This window comes from Diuraphis noxia, unplaced genomic scaffold, assembly GCF_037042655.1.
Source record: "Diuraphis noxia isolate RWA-SAM2 unplaced genomic scaffold, SU_Dnox_SAM2 contig0001, whole genome shotgun sequence".
NCBI classification, from domain to species: Eukaryota; Metazoa; Arthropoda; class Insecta; order Hemiptera; family Aphididae; genus Diuraphis; species Diuraphis noxia.
In genome coordinates, this window is record NW_028301711.1 from 54,286,099 (window position 1) to 54,309,611 (window position 23,513).

Genomic DNA, 23,513 nt, shown 5'->3' on the forward strand with positions numbered 1-23,513 from the left:
CAATAAATAGATAAAAAAAAAACTAAAATGATAAAAACAAAATATTTTTTTAGTGTGTGCATATATTATTATGATTTATTGTAATTGAAATTTGAGTAAGCGAATTATATTAAAAATAAAACAATTGATTACCAATCAAAGTATATATAAATAAATATTACAACATGTTGAGAGTAAAAATTTGATGTACATAACATAATATTGTGTATATAGAAGCAGATTCACGTCTTTTAGACGTTCGGTGTATTTAAGTAGACTCGTGAACCATATTCCACTTAAAACCCGAGATTTTGGACTAAGTGATTGGTCTCAAGAATAAAATTTTAAAAAAACTGTATGCACAGTAATCATTTTTGTATAAAAAATCGGTATCGTACCTGTAGCGACGATGACCAGATAAACGACGACGACCCACAGCTTGGACCACATGGCACCGCACGTAATGCTCGTGACTGTATAAGCACCTGACTGCAACTGACGACGCATTCGCGGTTATTGTGTACCGATTGGCGGCGCAAACGATACTACCGGCAGAGCACGCGTGCTGTTAGGCCCGACGATGCCGTCGCTGTCGACGCCACTGCCGCGGCCGCCGACTAGTAATATTATATAATAATATTATAATGCGTACAACAATAATATCTGCCGAGCGCCTTTGTCCGGAAATGGAATTATTTTCCAGATTCATCCATTCATTGTTTAACGCCTTTTTAATCAAATTCGCTCACACGTGTGACTTTGAATATTTATTATTTTCTTGACATTTTTTTTAGTCCACAGACAAAATACATTTTACGTATGTACCAATATATTATATATATATTTGTTCATATATAATATTATAGTTGAATAGTCATGTTGATAGAAAAAATAACTAACATGCATCATCGACATTGACACGATCAACAACTCTCTACAGTGGCGTTCGGGTCGATTGAATCTATACACATAAATAGATATTTTACCCGTAAAAAGTATCATCGAATTAGCTTCTAAAACTAACAAGTATACTTGGCTCCCAAATAAATTTATTATTTATTAGAATATTAAAATAATAATTGAATTGTATAGTATATCGTGATACTTAAAACTTAAAATTTTAAATATACCTAATAATATTAAATGTTCACTTCAGGTTGATATTAAAAATGCATTTCTATATTACATACATTTTTACAATTTAATCTTGACACTAACATGTTGATGTCATAGTTACTAGATTAATAATATTATAAATTGAATATAGTAAAAGTGATTAGGTAGGTGCTGGTACCAAACCATATAATTTTTAACTAGATGTTCTATTAATTGTAATATTTATTATATCTGGAGTCGGGTGGCACTTCTGAGTACCTGCCCATAAACGCTACATTTTGTCATTAATTCTTGTACCAAATTTAATTTTTATACTTATTATATTGAATACATTGTAAATAAAATGTTTAATAAAAAAAATTAAAATATTTTGTCTTGAATTTTATTCAATTGCGATCTTATTAGTTATTAGTTATTATATTAGAGTTTCTTACAATAATACATTTTACTGTTTTAGTATAAATTTGAAAATTATGAAATATTTAAAACCAATATTTATACACTTTTAAAACCAATTCTGTTTGGCACAGTGCTGTTTTTAGAACCAATTATTGTGAAATCAAATCAAAGCTGCTAATTTAATGATTAAATGGGTTAATTTATCTAATATTAAGAATCATCTCAATTGTTTTCTTGACATAAAATACTAAAAACAAAAATTCTTTAGAATAATAATAATTATTTAAAAGAATTAAATAAAAAGAATTAGACAAACAGCATGCGAGTACACGGTATACAATATACACAGATTGTTTCTATTTATTATAAAGACATTTATAAATTGCTTGAATTCATAATATTATTATACATATCCGAACTAATTTCTTTGAAATTCACCATGGGGTTATAGTTATTACTTGTTACCCACAATTTTGACAGTCAACCTGATTGTCCTAGTATCTAAACAGGAAAAATTCTGATTTTTTTTAATTTTTTGAACTATTGATCTCTAAAAGTCTAAAGTAGTACAAACTACTAAAATTATAGTTTAAATGAATAGAATAGGAATGATGTTTAGGCTATTTTAGATTTGATGTGTTCAACATAATTGTTGTTATAATATGTTATATAAAATTAAGTATAAAACAAAAATATAATATTAACTATCAAGACAAGATTTGAAATTAGTTTTTTTTTTTAATATTATTAATAATTTGAAAAATGTCCTGAGTATAAAGAAAACGAAAATACAATTAATAGCGGAATGTTTCAAAATTTTACGATTAATAAATAACATTTTTTAAATAACAATGAATATTTAAGACTCAAATAGTTGAGGAAAACTCAATATTTTATTAATTTTTAGATTCAGTATCTAATTATGTAAACATTTGATTTACAAACGCTCATAAATGTGAACATGACGTATCTTCCATATTATTTAATTCCACCAATTGTTGGGTGATTGTTGTTAATAAAGTCTGTGTGATTATATGTTACAAAAAAAACATCGATGTTCATAAAAAATTTATAAATTGTGTACAGGTATAATATGATACGGAGCGTTGAATTCCAAACGGACATTTCTCCACCCCTCCCCCCCCCCAATTTGGAAATTGTACATCAAAATATTACTGAGGGTTTATAAGTCGTTTGTAAAGATTGGAAATGAAAATATTTTCGTTTGTAAAGAAAACCTCAAAAAGTTATACCTATTTCAGGTTGGGGGGCTGGAGAAATGGCTAAAATGCCCCAATTTGAAAAATTACAACTTTATGCACCTCAATCGTTTGTAAGTCGTTTGTAAAGATTTGTAAAAACAAAATTTTTGTTTGTAAAGAAAACCTCAAAAAGTTATACCTATTTCAGGTTGTGGGGGGGGGGGGGCTGGAGAAATGGCTAAAATGGATAACCCAAACTTTTTTCGTCCCAATTGTTTGTAAATCGTTTGTAAAGTTGTGCGAACGCAAAATTTTCGTTAGTTCTTCTTCAAAAAATATCAATACAATTTTATATGATGCGCCAATAAGTTTACAACTTTAATACAAGGCTCCTGAACCTACATGAAGTTGGCCCTCCACATTCTGCAATTTATCTCAAACAAATTGTAAACAATTGTAAATTAATTGTAAATAATTGTAAATAATTGTAAATTCAGTCCCCGAATTTGTAAATCATCTGGGGCCTTGGGAAATAAAAAACAAGTTAGGGGGGGGGGGACAAATTCACGCAGCCACCCGACAGAGGTAGTCCGATCGAGTTCGAACAAATTGTATTAATTATGCTAATGTTGATTTAAGAATTTAAAAAATATTTATTTTTTTAATCGTTTCAATTATTTGTTATGCATTTTTAAAAGAAAAATTACAAATTTCTAAAAAAATTCTATCCCAAAAAGAGTCAAAATATTATGAAGATATTTCCATTCATTTTAAACGCTAGGTTAGGTTAGGTTAGGTAATTATATTTGGTGAAAATTTCAAAAGTCTGCGGTTATTAGTTTTTTAGTTACACCAAAAAAATAAAATCGTTTTTTCAAAAATTTGTTTTTTTCAAAAATTACCACTATTTTCAATTTTTTTGGGTTTTTCTTGACGCTTTATAAAACACTTGGAATTTTCAATTTCAACCTCTCAAAACTACCAACAAGGTTCACTTTTCATTCAGAAAAGCTACTGAGCTACTAGCTTTTTTTATTAAAATTTGATTTATAAAAAAATCTGTACCTATGTATTATAAAATATAAGTTAATCTAAAAAATATTTATTGTATAAAAAAGTCTAGTTGAATAAAAAATCTATATTTAACAAAAAATCTGTTTGATAAAAAAATTAAATACATTAAATATATATTTGACAAAAAAATAAATTTTTTACTAAATATAGATTAAATGTATTTAGTTTTTTTATCAAATAGATTTTTTAATAAATGAACAATTACATAGATGGATCAGATTACATCTGAGGCGACGATTATTGTATAATGCTTAAAAAAACCATTTCTCTTTGCAAATATTTATTGATATATCCTCTGTATTATCAAAAAAAAAAAATAAAATATATTTACCTTGTTAACAATAAAAATCTTATGGTACCTTTCTATAGTTAATAATATTATAATAAAACATTAGAGTATTGTAAAACAACATTAAGTTTTTCTTTATATAAATGTTTTTTTCTAATAGGCACTCTCAAATAAATTAATGCACGTTCTTAAAAACATCTTTTTTTTTTTTAATTGTATAATTAAACTGTGTATAAGATAAAATCACAAGAAATTTTAGTCATAGAATTAACAGTTATGGAATTTGTAGCCAAATCGTCATACACTTCCCACGAACTTATTCTCTTACAATAAGCTCTATTATGACCCACACTTGACACACTTAATTCACCATCATTAACAAATGAAGTAATGCCTCTCAGTTGATAGCTTAAAAATATTCCAAATAAGTAATAAATAAATAATAATAATAATCACTATTCACAATAATAATATAATACTACTAATTAATAATTACTAGTAATTACTACAATGATTGATTATTTTCGAAATTTTGATAAATATTGCCAAAATACGAAATTTAAATGCTTATAAAAAAAAATCGTGCCTATGTATTTTTAAAATTTTTCAACTGATATTGTAACAATAAATTAGAAACATTGTATTAAATTTTGAATTTTCAGACTTTTTGGCCCACCAAATAAAATTTTATTGGCAATTATAAAAAAAAATTGAAAACTGAAAATTTCGGTAAACAGCTCAAAACAAATCAAAATAATTTAAAAACAGTATGGTGTGAAGAAAATGCTTAAATAAACATTCAATAAAAATTTCATGGATCTACTGTTATTTATTTTAGAGTTAGACCAAAAATAAAAATCGATTTTGTCGAAAGTCATAGTTGCGTAAAAATTCCCGTTTTCTCTTAATTTTTCATATGTTATACACGGTACTTTTGAAAACTACTTGAAAATGTTTACTTTGACCCCCAAAGTTCATCGCTCCAAAAAAAAGTTGTGCCTTTGTATTATGTATGTATTATTAATTGTAAATGGGCATAATTTTGTTTGGTTTTCTTTACAAACGAAAGTTTTGCTTTTAAAAAACTTTACAAACGATTGACGATTGGGACGAAAAAAGTTTGGGTTATCCAAATGGGACGGGATTCACCCATTTCTCCAGCCCCCCGCCCTTAAATGAGCATAACTTTTTTTGGTATTCTTTACAAACGATAGTTTTGCTTTTAAAAAACTTTACAAATTACTTACAAACGATTGGGACGAAAAAAGTTTGAGTTATCCAAATGGGACGGGATTCACCCATTTCTCCAGCCCCCCGCCCTTAAATGAGCATAACTTTTTTTGGTTTTCTTTACAAACGATAGTTTTGCTTTTAAAAAACTTTACAAATTACTTACAAACGATTGGGACGAAAAAAGTTTGGGTTATCCAAATGGGACGGCATTCACCCATTTCTCCATCCCCTCCAACCTGAAATAGGTATAACTTTTTGAGGTTTTCTTTACAAACGAAAATATTGTTTTTACAAATCTTTACAAACGACTTACAAACCCTAAGTAATATGTTGATGTACAATTTCCAAATTGGGGGGGGGGGGGGGGGGGCTGTGGAAATGTCCGTGAATTCCAACGTTCCGCGTCGTGAAAAAATAACAAATTGTGAGTGTTGGTAATCACATTAATCTATTGCTACATCGAATAATAATTTATACAATGTTGGGGCAAGTAAAGCGTCGATCTGCACCACCCAGACTTGATAAATGAGGTGGCACAGTCGGTGGTGCTTGTGGCTAGTCGGGCACAGGCCGGACTCAATTTACAATGTCGGGTATGTTAAATTTTGACAAGATGGTGGGGAACCGTCCGTCACCGGTACAAGCTTATATAAGCGGTACTCCGGTGGCGAAGCAGGTTCGGAAAAAATCAACTTAATTAAGTATCTTATAAGATGATGGTGGCTCTGAAAAGAGCCGTTTTATGTGTTGCTCGACTGAGTCGGTCGCGACAATGGTTGCCACGCGGAATCTATCTGATGGGTTCGGGCCTGGTTGATGGTGTCCGCGTTGTCCTCCGGGATAGAGCTGAGGTGTGTTCCGGCGTATTCGACAATCGATTAACCCTGAACGGTGAGAGAATAAGCGTAACGCCGGGTGCTCGGCTGGTAGGCAATCCGTACGCTCACTGTTGATGCTCGGCGATAGTATTGTTGACAGGGTAGGTCGTTCGGTGTTTCTCCGCGGCTCCGGTAGACAACAATCGCGTTTCGTCCGTGCGGCGTGAGTCGCTGAATGGGTCGTAGTTTTGGTGTCCGGCAACGGGTTCACTGGGTGATCGGCAGTCGGCAGATAACAGCTTGTGCGTTGCACGTCGTGGCTGATGATCGTCGTTAACTTGAGTTTCCAAATGATTCCAGTTCTTCGTAATTGATTGTTCAGTTGTTGAAAAGTTGAAGTTTGAAATTGGAATAAATGTCCTCGGTTGTTGTACCGGTATTTATACACGTTAGATAATCGGATTTCCGTAGCTTTTATTGGATTCAGGCTATATGGAATGATGAGTCGACATAACCTCATTGTTATGGTCACCTGATCTCAACGGTGCTGTTTTCATTTAGCGAACTTGTTCGTCTGTTCGAGTATAAACGTCGTTGTGTGTATAACGATTTTGTTATAGCGGTTACTTAAATGGTAGTCTGTGGTTAGTTGGTGATCTTGAAAAGGACCGTTTCTTTCGTCTAATAATGTTCCGTAACAAATAGGCGCTATTTCAGCGTTTGGCCTCAAGAGCGTATTATACTGACACGCCATGATCTTTCCGTGATTTACGTAAAATAATTAATAAGTAGGTAATAAACTAATAACGTTATCTTTTAACCGTTGTGTCTTGTGTGCATTATTATTGTATGCACGTCGAGATAACGTCTATATTTAAGGTAGTCATTATCCGTGGCCATTATTCGTTTATAATTATTTGTTTCTAATATTTCAATTTTAATACCTTCACTTTGCAGTGTACCAATGTATTACAAATATCATGATTACAACATAAACAAGAGAATTCTGAGCACCACATTTGTTATAATAGTATCAAAATAAATATTTAAGTCCAGTGTTGGTTGAATTTGTATTTATTTATTATTATATTTTCTACCAGGAATTTGTTGATCAATGATTAAATTTTAAACGTGGAATAGGAATTTTAGATAGATACCTACTGTTTTTTTTTTATTAAAAATATTGTTTGTAAGATTTTGAAACTTTTACTACTTTAGACTACTTTCGTATTATTGTACGTATATTATCTTCTTCCTCTCTTCTTTATAACACAATTTAGGTACATCGATAGGTAAATTCTCAATATATTCAATATTGAAATTTTCAATAGATTAACAATATTATTTACCTCTAACTTATTAATTGTTATTAAAATATCTGACATATAACATATTACAGTGACAGCAAAATGATTGTTTTAAATTTGATAAAAACTTACAGAATTCAAAACTTCTAATATTTTTACTTCTAGTCGATTCGATTTTCATTTTTAAAATCCAATCTCTAACCTATAATCTTAATAAATGGTCTGATTTTTAAAATATGTTCAATATAAATTAATCCGAATTTAATAGAAATAAATTATTTATATTTGTAATTTGTTACATGAATTATTTTCACTGAAATAAATCCAAATATAGTTTACTTGGCTAGAAGATTCAGCCTAAAATGTTTTAAAATTAATCACAATATGTAGTATGTAATGAAATACTAAATAATGCAGATCCTATGTAAATATATTTGTTTCCTACTTAGATTTTCTTCATAAAAATAGTAATTTTGTACCTAATGTATAGTAATTTTCTATTTTAACCTCTTATTGATGCAGGTATCCAACTTATAACCAAAACCCATCGTCAAAGCTTAACACCAAAAAAACATGTCATTACTTAGTTCTTAAATTTAAGTTTTGATATTTTATTTATAGATACTATGTAATATAAATTTAATGACATAATGTACAACGAAATTGTATTAGTTTGATAATTCTATCAATGCTAGCTGTTATATTTATTGTAATTTTATTGTTCGATGATATTTAAAAAACAAATTAACAAAAATCATCTCCTCTTCAAATTAGGTATTAGGTATTTTGTGTGAAAAAATTTTATGCTACTTTAGTTGTTAAATTTTTAATTTTGAGTAGAAATTACACTACCTAGATAACTTATAATCTAACCAATCAAATTCACCCATCCAATTACGTAGCATAAAACCACTAGAAATTTGATAGGAAACTTGACAAATAAAACTTTATAAAATCCTGCTCCTGCCGAGTTTGTCCTTACGGTGATCAAGTGAACAAAAAATATGTTATTAATTAACTTATTATTTTATCTTTAGAGAAGCAAAATAATTTACATATTTTATATTTTTTTTCATATTATATATGGGCTTTAGACTATTTTTGTTGTTATTTTTAGCCGATTATATTGAATCTTACTAAGAATTTTTATGTTTGACCCTCAATAACATAATATTTAAAATAACAAATATTATGTCCTTAAAGAAAATATGATGATATATTTTATAAATTTTCTTATATAAGTTACAAATATATACTTACCTAATAATATGTAAGTAAACAAATATCTTCTTATATTATTTAAATAACTGTTATTTTTTATTTAAAAGAGAATACCAATGAACCGCTGATATTGTTTGATGATAATATAATAAATATTTTGATTACTTCATGGTATCGACCGAAAAAAAAGTACGTATTATGACGATCGTTAAAAAATATCGTGTCCTTTTTTTATATAATTTTCATATCCTTACGAATAATATTTATGAAATAAAAAATATGTGAAAATACAAAAGCCATTCTGTATTACATGTTTTACTAAAAAACAAACAAGAATTGTATAAAATATATATATATATATATATATATATATATATAATATAATAATTTAACAGTCATAAATTGCGAGCAAACAAGTCGACCCTCAGGCTGTTTAGTTGGGTTTAGTTAGGTTAAGTAAGGTTTAGTTAGGTTTAGTGAGGTTTAATATAACCTATGGCCAACAGCATTGACTAGTATTGTTCTTTAGATTTAAATTAATCCGATAACAGCAGTGCCATCCACTACCCAAAATAATTTTGAACTGTAACACGTACCATTGATTTTAGAATATACATATATAACAAAATCAGTGCACGTACAAGGAGAACTCGCCTTCGAATCTGCTCAATTTTGTAATTAGGTAGCGCTACAATATGCGATTTAGAATGGCCTGGATGTTAGCAAAGCTTTTCTGGTCACTTTTTAAGAAAACTCATAGAGGTGCTAGCCTCCACCAACCCATTATACCACCAAAATATTTGGACTAGTTGCGTCACTAAATATAATAGATGGTCGGAACAACATTTTTGAATTACCGCTTAAGTTGAATCTAACAATATTTATAAAATGTTTAATATACACTTAACACCATCAACATTATAGTCAAATGCTCAAAAAATTACATACAGAATACCTATAAGTATCTGATATATGGAAGGAATTTTATTTTTGAAAAACATTTTCAGAAATATTCCCAAAAATACTTATACATTTTTAGTGTATTCAAATCCGTACCCTAGTTAAATGTATTTAAAGTTTAGTTAAGAAAAGTAGATCAATATGTTGTTCCACTCTGTTCAACTCTGCTAATGAGTTCTTAATATATGTTATGAAACAATCGTCAAAATAATAGTATTTTATCCAGTGGATTTTTTTTTACCAGCTCTGGAGACTCTATTTCAGTCTACTATTTAGTTGTACAGCAGCACTAGTCCACTCTGGAAGACACAAAATATTATACTAGATACATATTACATAGTTAATTACACTGTGTAATATACACAGTACGTGCTTTAGATCCTTTTCAAGAGTGGATTCATTTAAAATATGCATCGCTCAAAATTATAAAATAACACTATTAATTTAGTAGGTAATCAAAAGTGAGTCCACAGTGACTAACGCTTTTTGAGGTGACTTTAGATAGACAAAACTACATATTTGTATTGCATAAATTACCTATTATGTGTTTTTAATTTTTTTCGTCTCTGTCATTATACGTTTTAAGCTGTAAAAAAACTTCAACCTTCAAATTCGAAATTGATTTTTGGTGGCATATTGGATCTAGTTAACATAAGTAATCCCAGATTCAAGAAGTTTTCTAAATAATATGGTTAAACTAAAAATAATGGAAATACCTATAAAATATATTAAAATATATTAAGCAAAACAAATTTTTGGCAAATTCAATTTCTCTTTTTTTATAGGTATTTAAATTTAACAAAAAATAACCATAATAATGCTTGCAATTTAAACCAAGTATTTATACTAGGTTTTTTTATCATAAAATAATTTATATAATTATAGAAAATTTTATTTATTTATTGAAATGTCCATACACAATTTTTCAAAGTCAAAAAGAGCTGGATAATTTAATTCAAAATGTCTCATGAGCTTTTCAACAGCATTTAAAAAATATCAATAAAACTATCTAGTCACGTATTATTGCGGTAGGTAGGTAAGGTAGGTATTTCAAAAGATATTTTAGCATGTTGGTGTGTAAAATATTACATTTTAAAAATGTCAACAACTCACTAGAATTTAACATTTTTAAACGTTATTTTTAACGACCTAATACTCCTAATATTCATAAATGTAAATAGAAATATTCAACTATATGTATATTAATAAGTGCTTATCTGTAGCATATATCTAACATACGTAGTTATATATAGTGAATAGGTAACCTACCTTACATCAGATTTATAAGGGTCTTTACTGCAAGTATTATATTTTCACGAGTATTATAAAACGATGATATAGCCCATTTAGTTAAGTAGGTAATTTACTATCGTTATAAGAGGTATAAATAGTGTTGTACTTTATACTAAGTTATACCATTAGTAGATGCTAATCTTTGAAAACATGAGGCCTAGGATATATCCAATTATCGCTTAACATCAATATGTAATGCTGTTATAACACTACAATATATTATATGCATTGCTTTTTATTTGTTTAATGTAATATGATTATGATTATTTTACTTGTTTATTTAATTTTTTTTTTCACACATAATATTATTCATATAAACAAACTGGCAATTGAGTAATGCTTTGTGTACATCAGATTTCTAGAATTCTAGATAAGTCGCTGTAATTGATGTGTTAATTTTAAATTAAATTATTAAATTATGTATAAAATCATCGTATACCTACGAAAAACGATTCTTATAGCGAAGACGGTCTATCAGCGTATAATAGGTATTCGTAATACCTAATATATTAGAATGATATTGTAGCCATGAAGACTATACGTATTTTATTCGTGGATAGTGGACTGTATATTTCGATTTAATAATTATAATTTATTATTATTAAATACATTTGATTGTTTTTATTTTATTATATTTTATGATTAATAACACTTAATTAATATCGGTTCGTAGCGACATTACGATCCCCGGACGGTGAACGACAACTTTCGACCGTCGCAGACGATGATTAACTGTTAATACAAAATTACAAATTTACAAATATAAATTATTACAATCGCTACGATCGACGATATCTTATCTTAACACACTGATATGGACAAGTGGTCATTATTTTGAATCAGCGGAGTATTAAATATTATACATAGAGAATTAGAGACGCTACAGATAATAATATACTAGGTATAGTACTATAGTAGATTAAATTAATTTATACACCAAATACTTAAATTTTAAAACATCAATGGTGTGTTACTAATATAATAATATGAATATTTTAAAAGTTTCAATTATCCAAGAAAAATGTTTTTAAATTGCAACGAAATATCTAAAATCGTTATCTTCTTTTCGATATTTAATTTAAAATAAATTTAAATTTAAAATGTCTATAAAACACTATATTTTAACATTTTTGATTACGGTTTGAACTACAAATAGGACCTCGTTAAAAATGTTCAATCTTTAACTATAAAAATTGAAAAATTTATAAATTCTTAAGTAAAATATGATTTGCGAATTTTTAATTTAATAAAATTTGTCAATATTTGAAGTTTAAATGCTTAAAAAAATACTTGCATATTATGTATTTTTAATATTTTTAAGCCAATAATATTGTAATAATGTGCGAGTTGCCTTGAATTAAATGTTCAAGCTTTTGTTCATACAATGGCAATCTTTTCCTAAAACAAAAATACGATAACATAAAATCCATATAGAAATACAGCCAATACTTTAAGAAAGGATTAAAACTTTACCGAAAAGAATCAGTTTTGGAACCGTAATCATTTAAATATTGAAAACCAGAACTTCATCAGAACCATTATTTAAATTAGTTTAAAATCGGAAATTCAACGAAACCGATACTTTGACTTCGGTTTAAAGGTTAATTTTAGATTAATTTCAGTTTTTTGTTTGAAATGTGGTCATCTATTAAGTGACAGTGATTATGATTACACTTTTTACTTACCATTTATTTCTAAACAATAGCTAGAATATTTAGTTAAAAATTCGTATTGACCCTCCATAATTTACGTCTATTAACAGTACTAATATTCTAACGGAACCAAATTGTTCTTACAAAGTATAAAACCAAAACAGGAAACGAAATTTTCATTTTAAAGACCCGGAATTAAACCGAAACCTTAATTTGTTCTTATTTGAAAAACTGGAATGGAACCGACACTAAAATGTTGATTTTTCAAGTAACCGAACCGGGACCGGAGTCGTGAAAATCATTAAGGTTGCAGTCCCTCAAATCGCTGCTTTAAAGCCAAATATTTCGAGACGCGTTCATTCAAGTGTAAACGGAAAAATGATTTTAAAAAAAAAATGGTTCCTACTGAACACAAATATATGTTCCGTTTTTAACAGACATGACTTTAACAAAAAAAAAACACTTAATAGACTTAAAGAAATAGCGTCTAAAAACATTAAAAAACTTTTAAGAGCTCATTCTATTGTAAGAAGTTTTTCATTACTCCTTTCAATGTATTTTACGATAAGTTCAAGGTACAGGTACAGGTTAGGTCAAAAATGAGTAACATTTGCGCCACAAATAGATTGACAAACATAAAGTTTCATAATAGGTCAATTCACTCTAGTTTTTAAACGAATGGAGCTAAACGTGATCTGCTGAGCGTAAATTTGCTGTAATGTACCTACTTGACGGAGACAACAAATGGATGTGTAGCGTCCTCTTAATAATTAATAATATAGTCAACTATTGACATTCAGAATATAGACGTTTTTGTTTAAACAAATTTTACTTCTTTATATAAAATTATGACTTCTTACTTTTAAGTTATACACTACGGTCTACGATATACTACGTTTACGTACAACTCGTAGGTAGAAATTAATGTATGGCATATATTATACCTACCTATCGAGTATCAGCTGTGAGCAGTAGCTTGAAAAAATTTGTTTATATCTTTATGATATAATATTATATTATATATATAAATGCAATTTTATGGTTAAAAAATTGAATGATAAAATCCATTAATATAATATGATAATATTATTAATTGAAAAGTCCGCAAACATTGTTATTATTGTAGAATTAAATTTCAAAAAAAGGCTAATTTGATTGAGTAATGAGTATCTTAATTTTTTTACGCTGATAACACTTATCATATTGTAGTTTTCTATTCGGTAACGATAACTATAGTTAAGATTTTAGGTGTGTTATTTCATATTTGTTATCATTCCGATTAAAGTTAAAACGCTCGTGAATTGTTAAATATTCTCAAACATGTTGTACATAATATGAACTCTCTATTTTAAGTTTCAAAAATTGCAGACATAGCAACATAGATAATCTTCTATATGAACCCAATAGTTTAGTCATGATATGGTCATATAACAGCCAAAATATTTGTTTTTACTTTTGGGAATCTACAAGGTGAGTAACATAATATTTAATTTTTTTACTTCTTGGGTGTATCAAAATGTTGATGTTCTAATTAAACATTTTTTTCTAAATCATTTAATATGTTTTTCATGGAAGTTTGTTGAATTTTTTCAAACATAAACATCTAAGTTTATGATATTATTGTCAGCCAAAAGATAACACTAAATCAAAATTATCTAATGGGGAAAACTATAACCGACTTATGCAATGGATTTGAAACTCTTAAGGTCACATATTTTATTTATTTATAAATATATATTGAAATGTATTGGCTAATATTACTATAATGTGTTCAGGTTTTGATGACAACAGCACTAGAAAATGGAACAATTGCATTTGATCGCTGGTCTGATCAAATGCACCAATTGGTACTGGAAACATGGAATTCAAGATCAATACAAAATATACATGAAGGTATACACTTAGGGTGGGAACAAGTCATAGAAGCATGGTTACAAACTAAATGTTCACTTCAGCGATATGACTTGAATGTTCTTGTTGATGCTCTACAATCAAAAATAATCTACTTAACTGGCAATAGTTGTAAGTTAATTTTATATTGTCTCTATACCTATTAATATATAATTGTATTATTGACTTAAACGTACCGGATTTTTAAATTTTAAATAATAATCACCCTAAACTTCATTTAAAACAATATTTCTAATAACCAATTTTAAATTGATTATTAGGTATACAATAGATGAATAACTTATTAAGCCAACATTAATATATTATATTAACAATGTATAATTTTATACAATACTATCCTTTTTTGTACTATAATATAGTTCAGTCGAGTCTCGATAACTCGATTTGTTTTTGTCCCTAAGAAATGCCTATACCCTCAATGCAATATTTGTCACTATAAGTCAAGTGTAAAAATAGTTGAGCTTAAATAATTCAAAGTCATATCTTAAATTTTATGATTAGAATCAAACATTTGTTTTAAAAAAAGAGAACATTTTTAATACTATAATATAATATTCTCAAACCAACAAAAAAATATTATATTGAATATATTATCTGTCTTTAATCATACAGGCGTTTTAATTTAATTGTGTATTGTTAACATTTTTTATTTTTATTCTTCTTGTAAACAATCTCTACATTATATTAAATAATTGTTGAAACTAATTGTAATCACAAAGTTTTAGTAGATTTAGTTAAACCACTATTAATTAATACATATTATGAAAGAAATGAGTTTTAAATTGTAATCTTCTAATTGAAATTGTAGTTAATAAATTTACATATAATAATATCTAACTCAAATTACTAATTAGTTTGTATTAAAAAAAAAATCTGGTAACATAATCAATTCAAAACAAATAAAAATGAAAATAAATTGTATTTTTTTTCTTAAGCATTTTGTGTTTATTAATACTGCATAATATTTATATATATTTATAATTACATTAAATTAAACTAATTAAATACCTAAAGCTTATTAATTCTCTTGACAGTATGTAATGTACTGTTATAGTATAATTATTAATTCAACCATGGTGAAACTGAAAAACACATGCCTTCTTATATTAATTGATGACCTAATATTAGTGAATGAGTATATTTAATCTGAGTTATCTTAACGAATGATGACGGTATTTACATAATATTAATTATTTATTTAATTTGTGTAGTAAAATAGTAAAATGCCATAGCCGAGAATGGATTGTAACGATAAAAAATATTGATATATTTTTAAATTATGATGTAGACAATATACTTATCATACTTGTATTGATACATACAATTTTTACTTTTTTAGTCAATCGAAGTCATGTATATATTGGTTTTGCTGGTTTATTCGTTGGCAGTGGAGTTGGTTTTCTAATTGGTATAAGTATAAAGCCATCTGCCATCACAGTAACGCATATGAAAGCTGCATCAGCAACCAGTTACAATGGAACTGAAGTAATTTCTAACTTCATTCATTTTTATGTTTTAAATGTTTTAAATCATGTTCCATACCTATATTTATTATTAGAGCATAACATTATTAGAAGATGTTGTGACACCAAAAATCACTGAATCTAATCAAGTTATGATAATGGTCAGAGCCGCTGCAATAGATCCAATGGATGTCTTAGTCGCATCTGGTTATGGATCATTTATTAGAAAATTTTTAATTAAGCATACATTACATGTAAGTATGATCTATGGTAGATATATATCATGTTTTTAACTGTTCTTATATGATTGAAGAATATCATACCAATGTTTTATATATCTATATCTTATAAAGTGTACCAAAAGCAAGCTTAGGAAAATCTGTAGAATTGGAAGTGATTTTAATGTTAAAATACCTAATATTATAACTAAGACCTGGATTTATATGCAAATGCATAGTCTTCTACAATTCACCTAGAATAATTTTGATTATAAATTTTGATGTTTCATGATGTGTAGAATTTTTTCGCATATTTTTTAATATTTGAATGGTAGTGTATATTAATTCGATATTTCTTGATAGTTGCATAAATTATGCATATCCCACAATCCTAATACTCATTATAATTCTATCTTTGTTCATTAAAATAGTCATATTTACGTCTGTACAAATGTCTACTGTTGATCATTAACGTTCGTAAATAACCCATGATAATGTAAATCGATAAGTAATCAACAAATAACGAAACGTATTAGATTTTCTAGTGGTAAATTTATAATTACTTAACTTCATTAGATAACAGTATATGTACATATACTATACATTTCACTAAAAAAGTTAATTTCCCATTTTTTTTGCAGATTTATGATATGAATCTGATTTTTATTGCATATAAATTCGGATTTTATTTACAAACACAAATAATATTTTAAACCACTTTTTTTCTTAAACTATTTCAAAAAACATTAATCCCTGTTTGAATTTATTAAAAAATAATGTATATCTTATGAAAACCAAGGAATTTCATATTGTGCTACAAATTTAACACAACGAGGAGGCTGGAGTACTACTAAACATTTTCAAACAAATTGTAAAATTATTATGATAGATGTTTTAGATTTAAAATCACTTTGCGATATTCTTCTAGTTAGAATAGATCTTTATAGATATTTCCTTTTTCCTTTTGTAAGTGTTAGAGAGAAACATAACAAATCTTAGTGTGTGACTTATAATCCACAATGTTAAGAATTCATCAATTTTTATTTTTGTGTATAGAAATCAATGCACCGAGAATTTCCAATTGTATTGGGGAGAGATTGCTCAGGAGTTGTTATTGACTTAGGATCAGAAGTACGACGTGACATTAACATTAATGATGAAGTTTGGGTATCATTGCCACCGTGGTCCCCTTGTGGCACATTATGTGAAACGATAGTTGTACCCGACACATATGTTGGACATAAGCCTCGTACATTAACCCACGAACAAGCAGCTACGCTTCCATTCTCAGGGTCGTTGGCATGGTTAGCTGTATTTCAAACAGCTAATTTGAATCCATTGACTGCTTTAGACAAAAAGTAATATTCTACTTTTTAAATGATAATGAATATTTATTATATGAACACTAATACAACTATTCATAAATGCATAATATATTATTACTTGTATAGTATACTATATTGTTATTCTCTGATAGTGGAACCGTGTAGTCTTAACATATTTTATGTTTAATAAATAATTAAAAAATAAAATAAGACCCAAATTAATTTATGATAACTTATATATATAGAAACATATCATTTGGTAATAACTTTATTCTTTTTTTTAATATTTCTATCTATCTGTAGGCCTGTTCTTGTCAACCCATTTTTATGAAGGGTGATGGGAAGGAGGTTAATTTTAAAATATGCATGACAATTTGCATTCAAAATCGATTAATTTAGTAATTCTATAAAATTCTATGAACTACTAAACCTTTTTAAGAGACCATAAGTTCATTATTAATTTATTAAATGTTAAGTCATTATTTTTACACCGCAAAAATATATTATAAATACTTGTTTAATTGGAGTTATGTATAGAAAAAACTTATTGAATAAAACTTACTTTAATTTTTGTGATAAACAGTTTAATATAATTTTCTGTTTAATTCAATAGGTACTATTATGTACCTACCACAAGATCAAATCATTCTATCTTTTAATTTTTCATTTGACTTTATATCAATGTTTTTCATCAAATAAATAATTTAAGAGAATGTCAGTGCACTATTTGTTTCCTCTCTCTGACCCAAGCGTAACATTGCAAATTTATGTTTAGCAGAACCAACTCTGTATTATTACTTTAATATTGAAGTGAATTCAGCAATTTAAGTATCAACAAACTTTAAGGTAAGAACATTACCTATGTTCTAACTATTTTATGATATTTAAATTTGTATGTGAGTTATGATTTTAGAAATTATTACAACTTGAAAATACTTATAAATTTAATAAAATTTAAAATATTGTATAAAAGCCAACAATGGGATTAGTGTTTTAGCAGCTGTGTTTTATGCATTGGCATAGTTTTGTTCTGATACATTGGTGTTGTGTGATCGACTTGGCGGGAGAAGCATCTGACCATTCTCAAAAAAACTAGTCTCCAACTCTGTACTGATCTCTTTCAAATTCTAAATTAAAATTCTAAATATACTACAATAATAGTATAAGAATAATCAAGACTTAAATAAAATTATTATTCATTTTATTTAAAAATATTGTATAATAGGTATAATAGGTATAACTATATAACAATACAATAATTACACAAGTAACATTGTAAAACTTCTCTTTGGAGAGCAACATTTTACTGATAAATTATCTACTCTATTTTTTTTCTTTTCTTAGTCCTAATATTAACCCGTAACTGGTCGCGTGGGGTAAATAATCTCCCAGTTTATTTATAAATATGTGTTTTTCCTTAATCATTTGTAATATGGTTTCGTAATTCTGATTAACTAATCAAAATCACATAATTTGATAATAAAATTTACTTCTTTTGTAAATTATTTTAGTTTGTTCGGTGTATGCGTGAGTTGAGAACAATTAATTCATTTGAACGATATTTACCCCGCGAGACCGAAAATTAATTTCTTATTTTACAATTTTTTCTATTTTATTTTCTCTTGTAACTATAGATCAATACACAATTTAAATTATATAATTATTTATGTATATTAATTATAAGTATTGTTAGTTACAAGGTACCAACTAGAAGTAATATTTCAAGATATCTAGTGTTAAGTACTTGAAAAGTAAAGTGTCTTGAAAAATAACATAAATGTGAAGTAGTCATTTTTATTCTACTGTAAAAGATACTGAAATATAAATTAATATAATTCTAAAGTGCATGCTTGTTCTAAGCGTTCAATTTACAACTCAATGCTTATCCATACAAATTGTTTTAAAAAAATGTTCTAATATAAATAATTATTTTCAGAATAATTATATACTGTGGAGATACAGGAACAGGTTCGATAATTGTCCAATTATGTTGTTATTTAAAGGCAGATGTTACGGTTGCTTGTCCAAGTCGAGTATGTCATTTTATGAAATACCTTGGTGCTACCTGTACTTATGAAACTGAAACTGTTAGTATTGATCAATTACTTAGTACTGCACCCAATGGGTAAGTTGAATTAAATTGTATTCTCCTTTAAATGTTCATCATAAATTAAAATTTAAAACTTTACATACTTTTAGATATGATTATGTGTTCAATACAGCTGGTGAACTTAAAAATAGTCTTTGCAAACAGTTGTGTAATGTTTGTGGTATAGTAGTCCCTATTGGACCACACCACTTACCATCAGATTCATTTGGTCTTGTTCGTGGATTTTTTTATATTCAATGGTTAAGGTTGGCTTTTGTGAGTGTACCTTTTTGATATAACATTTAAAAACTTATTTATTGCAATTTTGTATAATGAATTATTCATTTCAGTTGTTTAAAGGTAACAAATGTTGGGATCATTATGAATTTAACTCTACAATATTAAATGAACTTGCCAGCATGGCAAATGATTATGTTCTCCGACCAGTGTTAGACAAAACTTTTATGGAACACGAATTGGAACGTGCATTTAAACATTTACAAAGCAGACAGACTATTGGTAAAGTAGTAATGAAATTTAGGTAAGTCAAAAACTTTTTGAGCTTATAAAATACAATAAATTACAACCATTGAACCATTTAAATTGTTTTCAGTAATTTAAATTGCCCCACATTGATGCCCAGATCTTCAGGAATTTTATTTTAGTACATCAGTTTTATTATACCTCAGTTTTTTTTCAAATTATATGTTTAATTTTTGAAAATTGAATATTTACTGTTGTAAATGTTATAAAAAGAAAAACAATTATTGTATTTTTTAATACATAACGTATATGATTAACTATAATATTTTTGAATTAAAATCAATAATATTATTATTATTATTATTATTTATTATTTTAAATATTATTGATATAATGTAATCTGTCTCATATAAAAATAAATTCAGGAGCAGTGCTAAAGTTCTTTAAAGTGATACTTGATTATGTCAAAAAATAGCCTCAGCATGTGTTTTGCTAAGGTTACATTGCTAAGTGGTTTTACGAAAAAATGACTATAGTTGAAAAATAAATATGATGCCAAAATAAACTGATCAGTTCACGACTGTTGTGGCCACCCAAGGTTACTCTTAAATGAAAAAGGTTAAATATTTAAATAATTCTAGTTATCATTTATGATAAAAAAGAGTTGAGTGTTTACTTCCTAACTTCTTAAGTAAAATATTTCAAGAATACAGAATCAAAAAAATTAACTTATGTTATTAATTATTATTATTGTATTTCTAAATATTCAAACTGTTATCAAATAAACAACATGTCATGTAAAATATGTGTTTTATAATAGTTTAAGCAAAGCCTTGCAGTTAATGAAAAAAATATATTGACCTATGTATAACTTAAATAATGATACGACTATGAAAGTAAAAGATAAACAGATTATATCCACTACATTTATTTCACATAAAACTGAATTATTCTAAATCAAAAGATATTACTACAATTTATAGTAACCTACAAGGAAACAGGTTTTTAAAGAAATACTTCTTCAAATTTTTTTTCATTTAGATTTAATAATGTATATAAATATGTCAGTATTGTATTTTAAAATGCTAGTAGCTGTATAATGATTACCTATATCAGGATTTGAAATAAAAGGCTCAGTTTAGACTTTTTAAGAACAATGTTTTTGTTCATACTTTATAAACCTTCATACTTTTACCTATACAATTTGTGTAAACAGTCAAATATTCAACTAAAATATACTATTCTTTTTGTGTCGATACAGAGTTGCCTCAACACTTCTAATGGTGATTTATGTGGATAGTTGTTACCTGTGTATTATTATTTTATTAATTTACTTTAACCAAACTACATACAATTTCTACTTAGTATTAAATTTTTTCTCTAAATTTGGTAATGAGAGGCATTAGAAAAAAACAATTTTGGTTTAGTGTTAATTGTATGCAAAAAAACAAAAATAGTATTTCACAATTTACCTTAATTTCTAATGATGTAATCATAAGTACAATTAATCGTCATAATTTTTACTTTAAAACATTTACCTCTTATGTGATACAAGCATGAATGTGTTGAAGCCACTAACTACCACCACAATTGACATTACTTAAAAGATACTTTCTTTTTTAACATTTCTATGTATTAGTTAATTTAGAAAAATGTGTAGGTATTAAGGTAATGCTGTATAATCTCTATCAATTAGTACCAACAAATGTCAAAAATACCTAGTACAATTGATTATGTCAATCCTTACTTAGTAACATTTTTATAGAACAATATAGGTAGGTGTTTGATATTTTGCTTAAGAAACTATAATATGTGTAACACAATTTTATTGTGCGTTTTCTGTATGTTTTTTTTTTATGGATAACTATAGTAAAATATATTCTGTGTAAAAATATAAGCTTTATAATTTGTATTTACAATTATAAAATTGTTATTATTTCATACCATTTTGAAAATATGTATTTATTTTAATTTAATTGATTTAAAACTGTGAATTAATTTTATCATAATATATAAATTTATATTGTCATAAATAATAGTATGATTGTTTTTATAAGTTATATTTTTTACTAAAGTCTAAAATAATTTTAAATGTATTTAACACTGATGACTGGTTAAACACTTTCCTTTATGTGAGCGATACAAATAATCAAACTATAATATTATTTCGAATAAAGCTGATAAAATAAATTAGTTATGACATACTGGTTAATATATTGAAACCTATGAATATATATAAATGAGCACCAAAACCAGTAGGTAACTAAAATAAATCACTGTTACATTGTTTTATGGTCATTATAAGAAAAATTTATTATAATTAGAATCTATGTTAATAATCATTAAAATTTTTAGCTTTTACTATAAATTGTTTTAAATTCTGATTGGAGCTATGAGATTGGTATTATAAATTATAATATTTGTAGTGTTTTTGTGTGTGTTATTTTTTTTTAGTATAGGTTACCTAATATGTTGTATTATTGTTGTAATTCAATAACCAATAAACATATAGAATTGACATTTTCAATAAATGGTTATATTGTTCTATGACTAAATCCTAAAATAAATACCCTAAACATATTTAAGGTATGTTATAATTTTCAAAACATTTTAGCTCTTTTTGAGTTTGGTATTTATATAGTAATTTTAACTTTTCAAAGTGTTTTCCGGCTTTTTGTAGAGGTATGATAACATTTTTATTTTTGAGTAAAATAGATATTATAAATGGCCCCTTTACACAGAATTGTTTTGAATAAATACAAGACAGCCATATTTTGATATGTTGCATTAAAATATTTTTAATTATAAATACATCGTATTTCATATTAGAACTGAAATAATATTATAATATAATATCAAATTATAAAATGCAATACCTTCACAACTATATATATTATTGTTTTTGCACTCAACGATACAATATGGTACCTATATAATTCTAAATAATTCTTTTGTTTTATAATTTAAATCTTTTTTATTGTATATCATTATCTTTTTTAGTATTATGTATGTATATAATTAAATTATTAATTATTAATGTTATATAAATGTCAAGGGCCTGTCCCATTAATATGATAAATAAATAGAAAAAAATAATAATTAGCTTTTATTTAGCTCAAGAATGCCATAAATCGAAATAGGCAGTCTTGAAATTTGACTTTAGTGATTACATTCCTAATTGAATAATTTAAAATACGTTCCTACAGATACTACCATAAGTAAATATTATTGCCCTCTTGCTTTGAAAATTAACTAAAACTTATATAATTCAATACTGGCACATCTTTTTAGTAGCTAAATGAAAAATTATATTAACCATGGCTTAAATATACAAAGTTATTGCACATAACTTTCACTACCATAATGCTATTACAGATTAGATTATTAATATATCCATAGGTATATTGTAAACCTATATTGCTACATATATTGCCTAAAAATTAAAATCTTTGTCTTCCAAAATGTTTTTGGCAGAAACTGT

At 26.8% G+C, this 23,513-nt stretch overlaps 2 protein-coding genes across 2 annotated transcripts in view; one reads left to right on the forward strand and one right to left on the reverse strand.

The window, feature by feature from the left end:
- LOC107162210 (uncharacterized) overlaps positions 1 to 538 on the reverse strand; it is a 428,784-nt gene extending 428,246 nt beyond the window's left edge. The window contains exon 1 of the mRNA XM_089217794.1: positions 378 to 538. Within this exon, the coding sequence (XP_089073920.1) occupies positions 378 to 486 (109 nt within the window). The 5' untranslated portion in view covers positions 487 to 538. The remainder of the gene's footprint in view (positions 1 to 377) is intronic.
- A 13,263-nt stretch (positions 539 to 13,801) lies between these two features.
- Positions 13,802 to 22,563, forward strand: LOC107168445 (NAD(P)H oxidoreductase RTN4IP1, mitochondrial-like). Its single transcript, XM_015517856.2, has 10 exons — positions 13,802 to 14,013; positions 14,119 to 14,249; positions 14,319 to 14,565; positions 15,794 to 15,939; positions 16,013 to 16,171; positions 17,192 to 17,493; positions 19,397 to 19,585; positions 19,660 to 19,825; positions 19,900 to 20,090; positions 20,163 to 22,563. The coding sequence occupies exons 2-10, from the start codon at positions 14,202 to 14,204 to the stop codon at positions 20,212 to 20,214; spliced, it is 1,500 nt and encodes a 499-aa protein (XP_015373342.1). The 5' UTR covers positions 13,802 to 14,013; positions 14,119 to 14,201; the 3' UTR covers positions 20,215 to 22,563.
- The last annotated feature ends 950 nt before the right edge of the window (positions 22,564 to 23,513 follow it).

Coding starts and splice junctions, on each gene's coding strand:
- LOC107168445 (XM_015517856.2), top strand. CDS start 14,202: ATGGGGAAAACTATAACCGACTTATGCAATGGATTTGAAACTCTTAAG. Junction 15,940..16,012: donor CCAGTTACAATGGAACTGAA/GTAATTTCTAAC, acceptor ATTTATTATTAG/AGCATAACATTATTAGAAGA. Junction 19,826..19,899: donor AATGGTTAAGGTTGGCTTTT/GTGAGTGTACCT, acceptor TATTCATTTCAG/TTGTTTAAAGGTAACAAATG.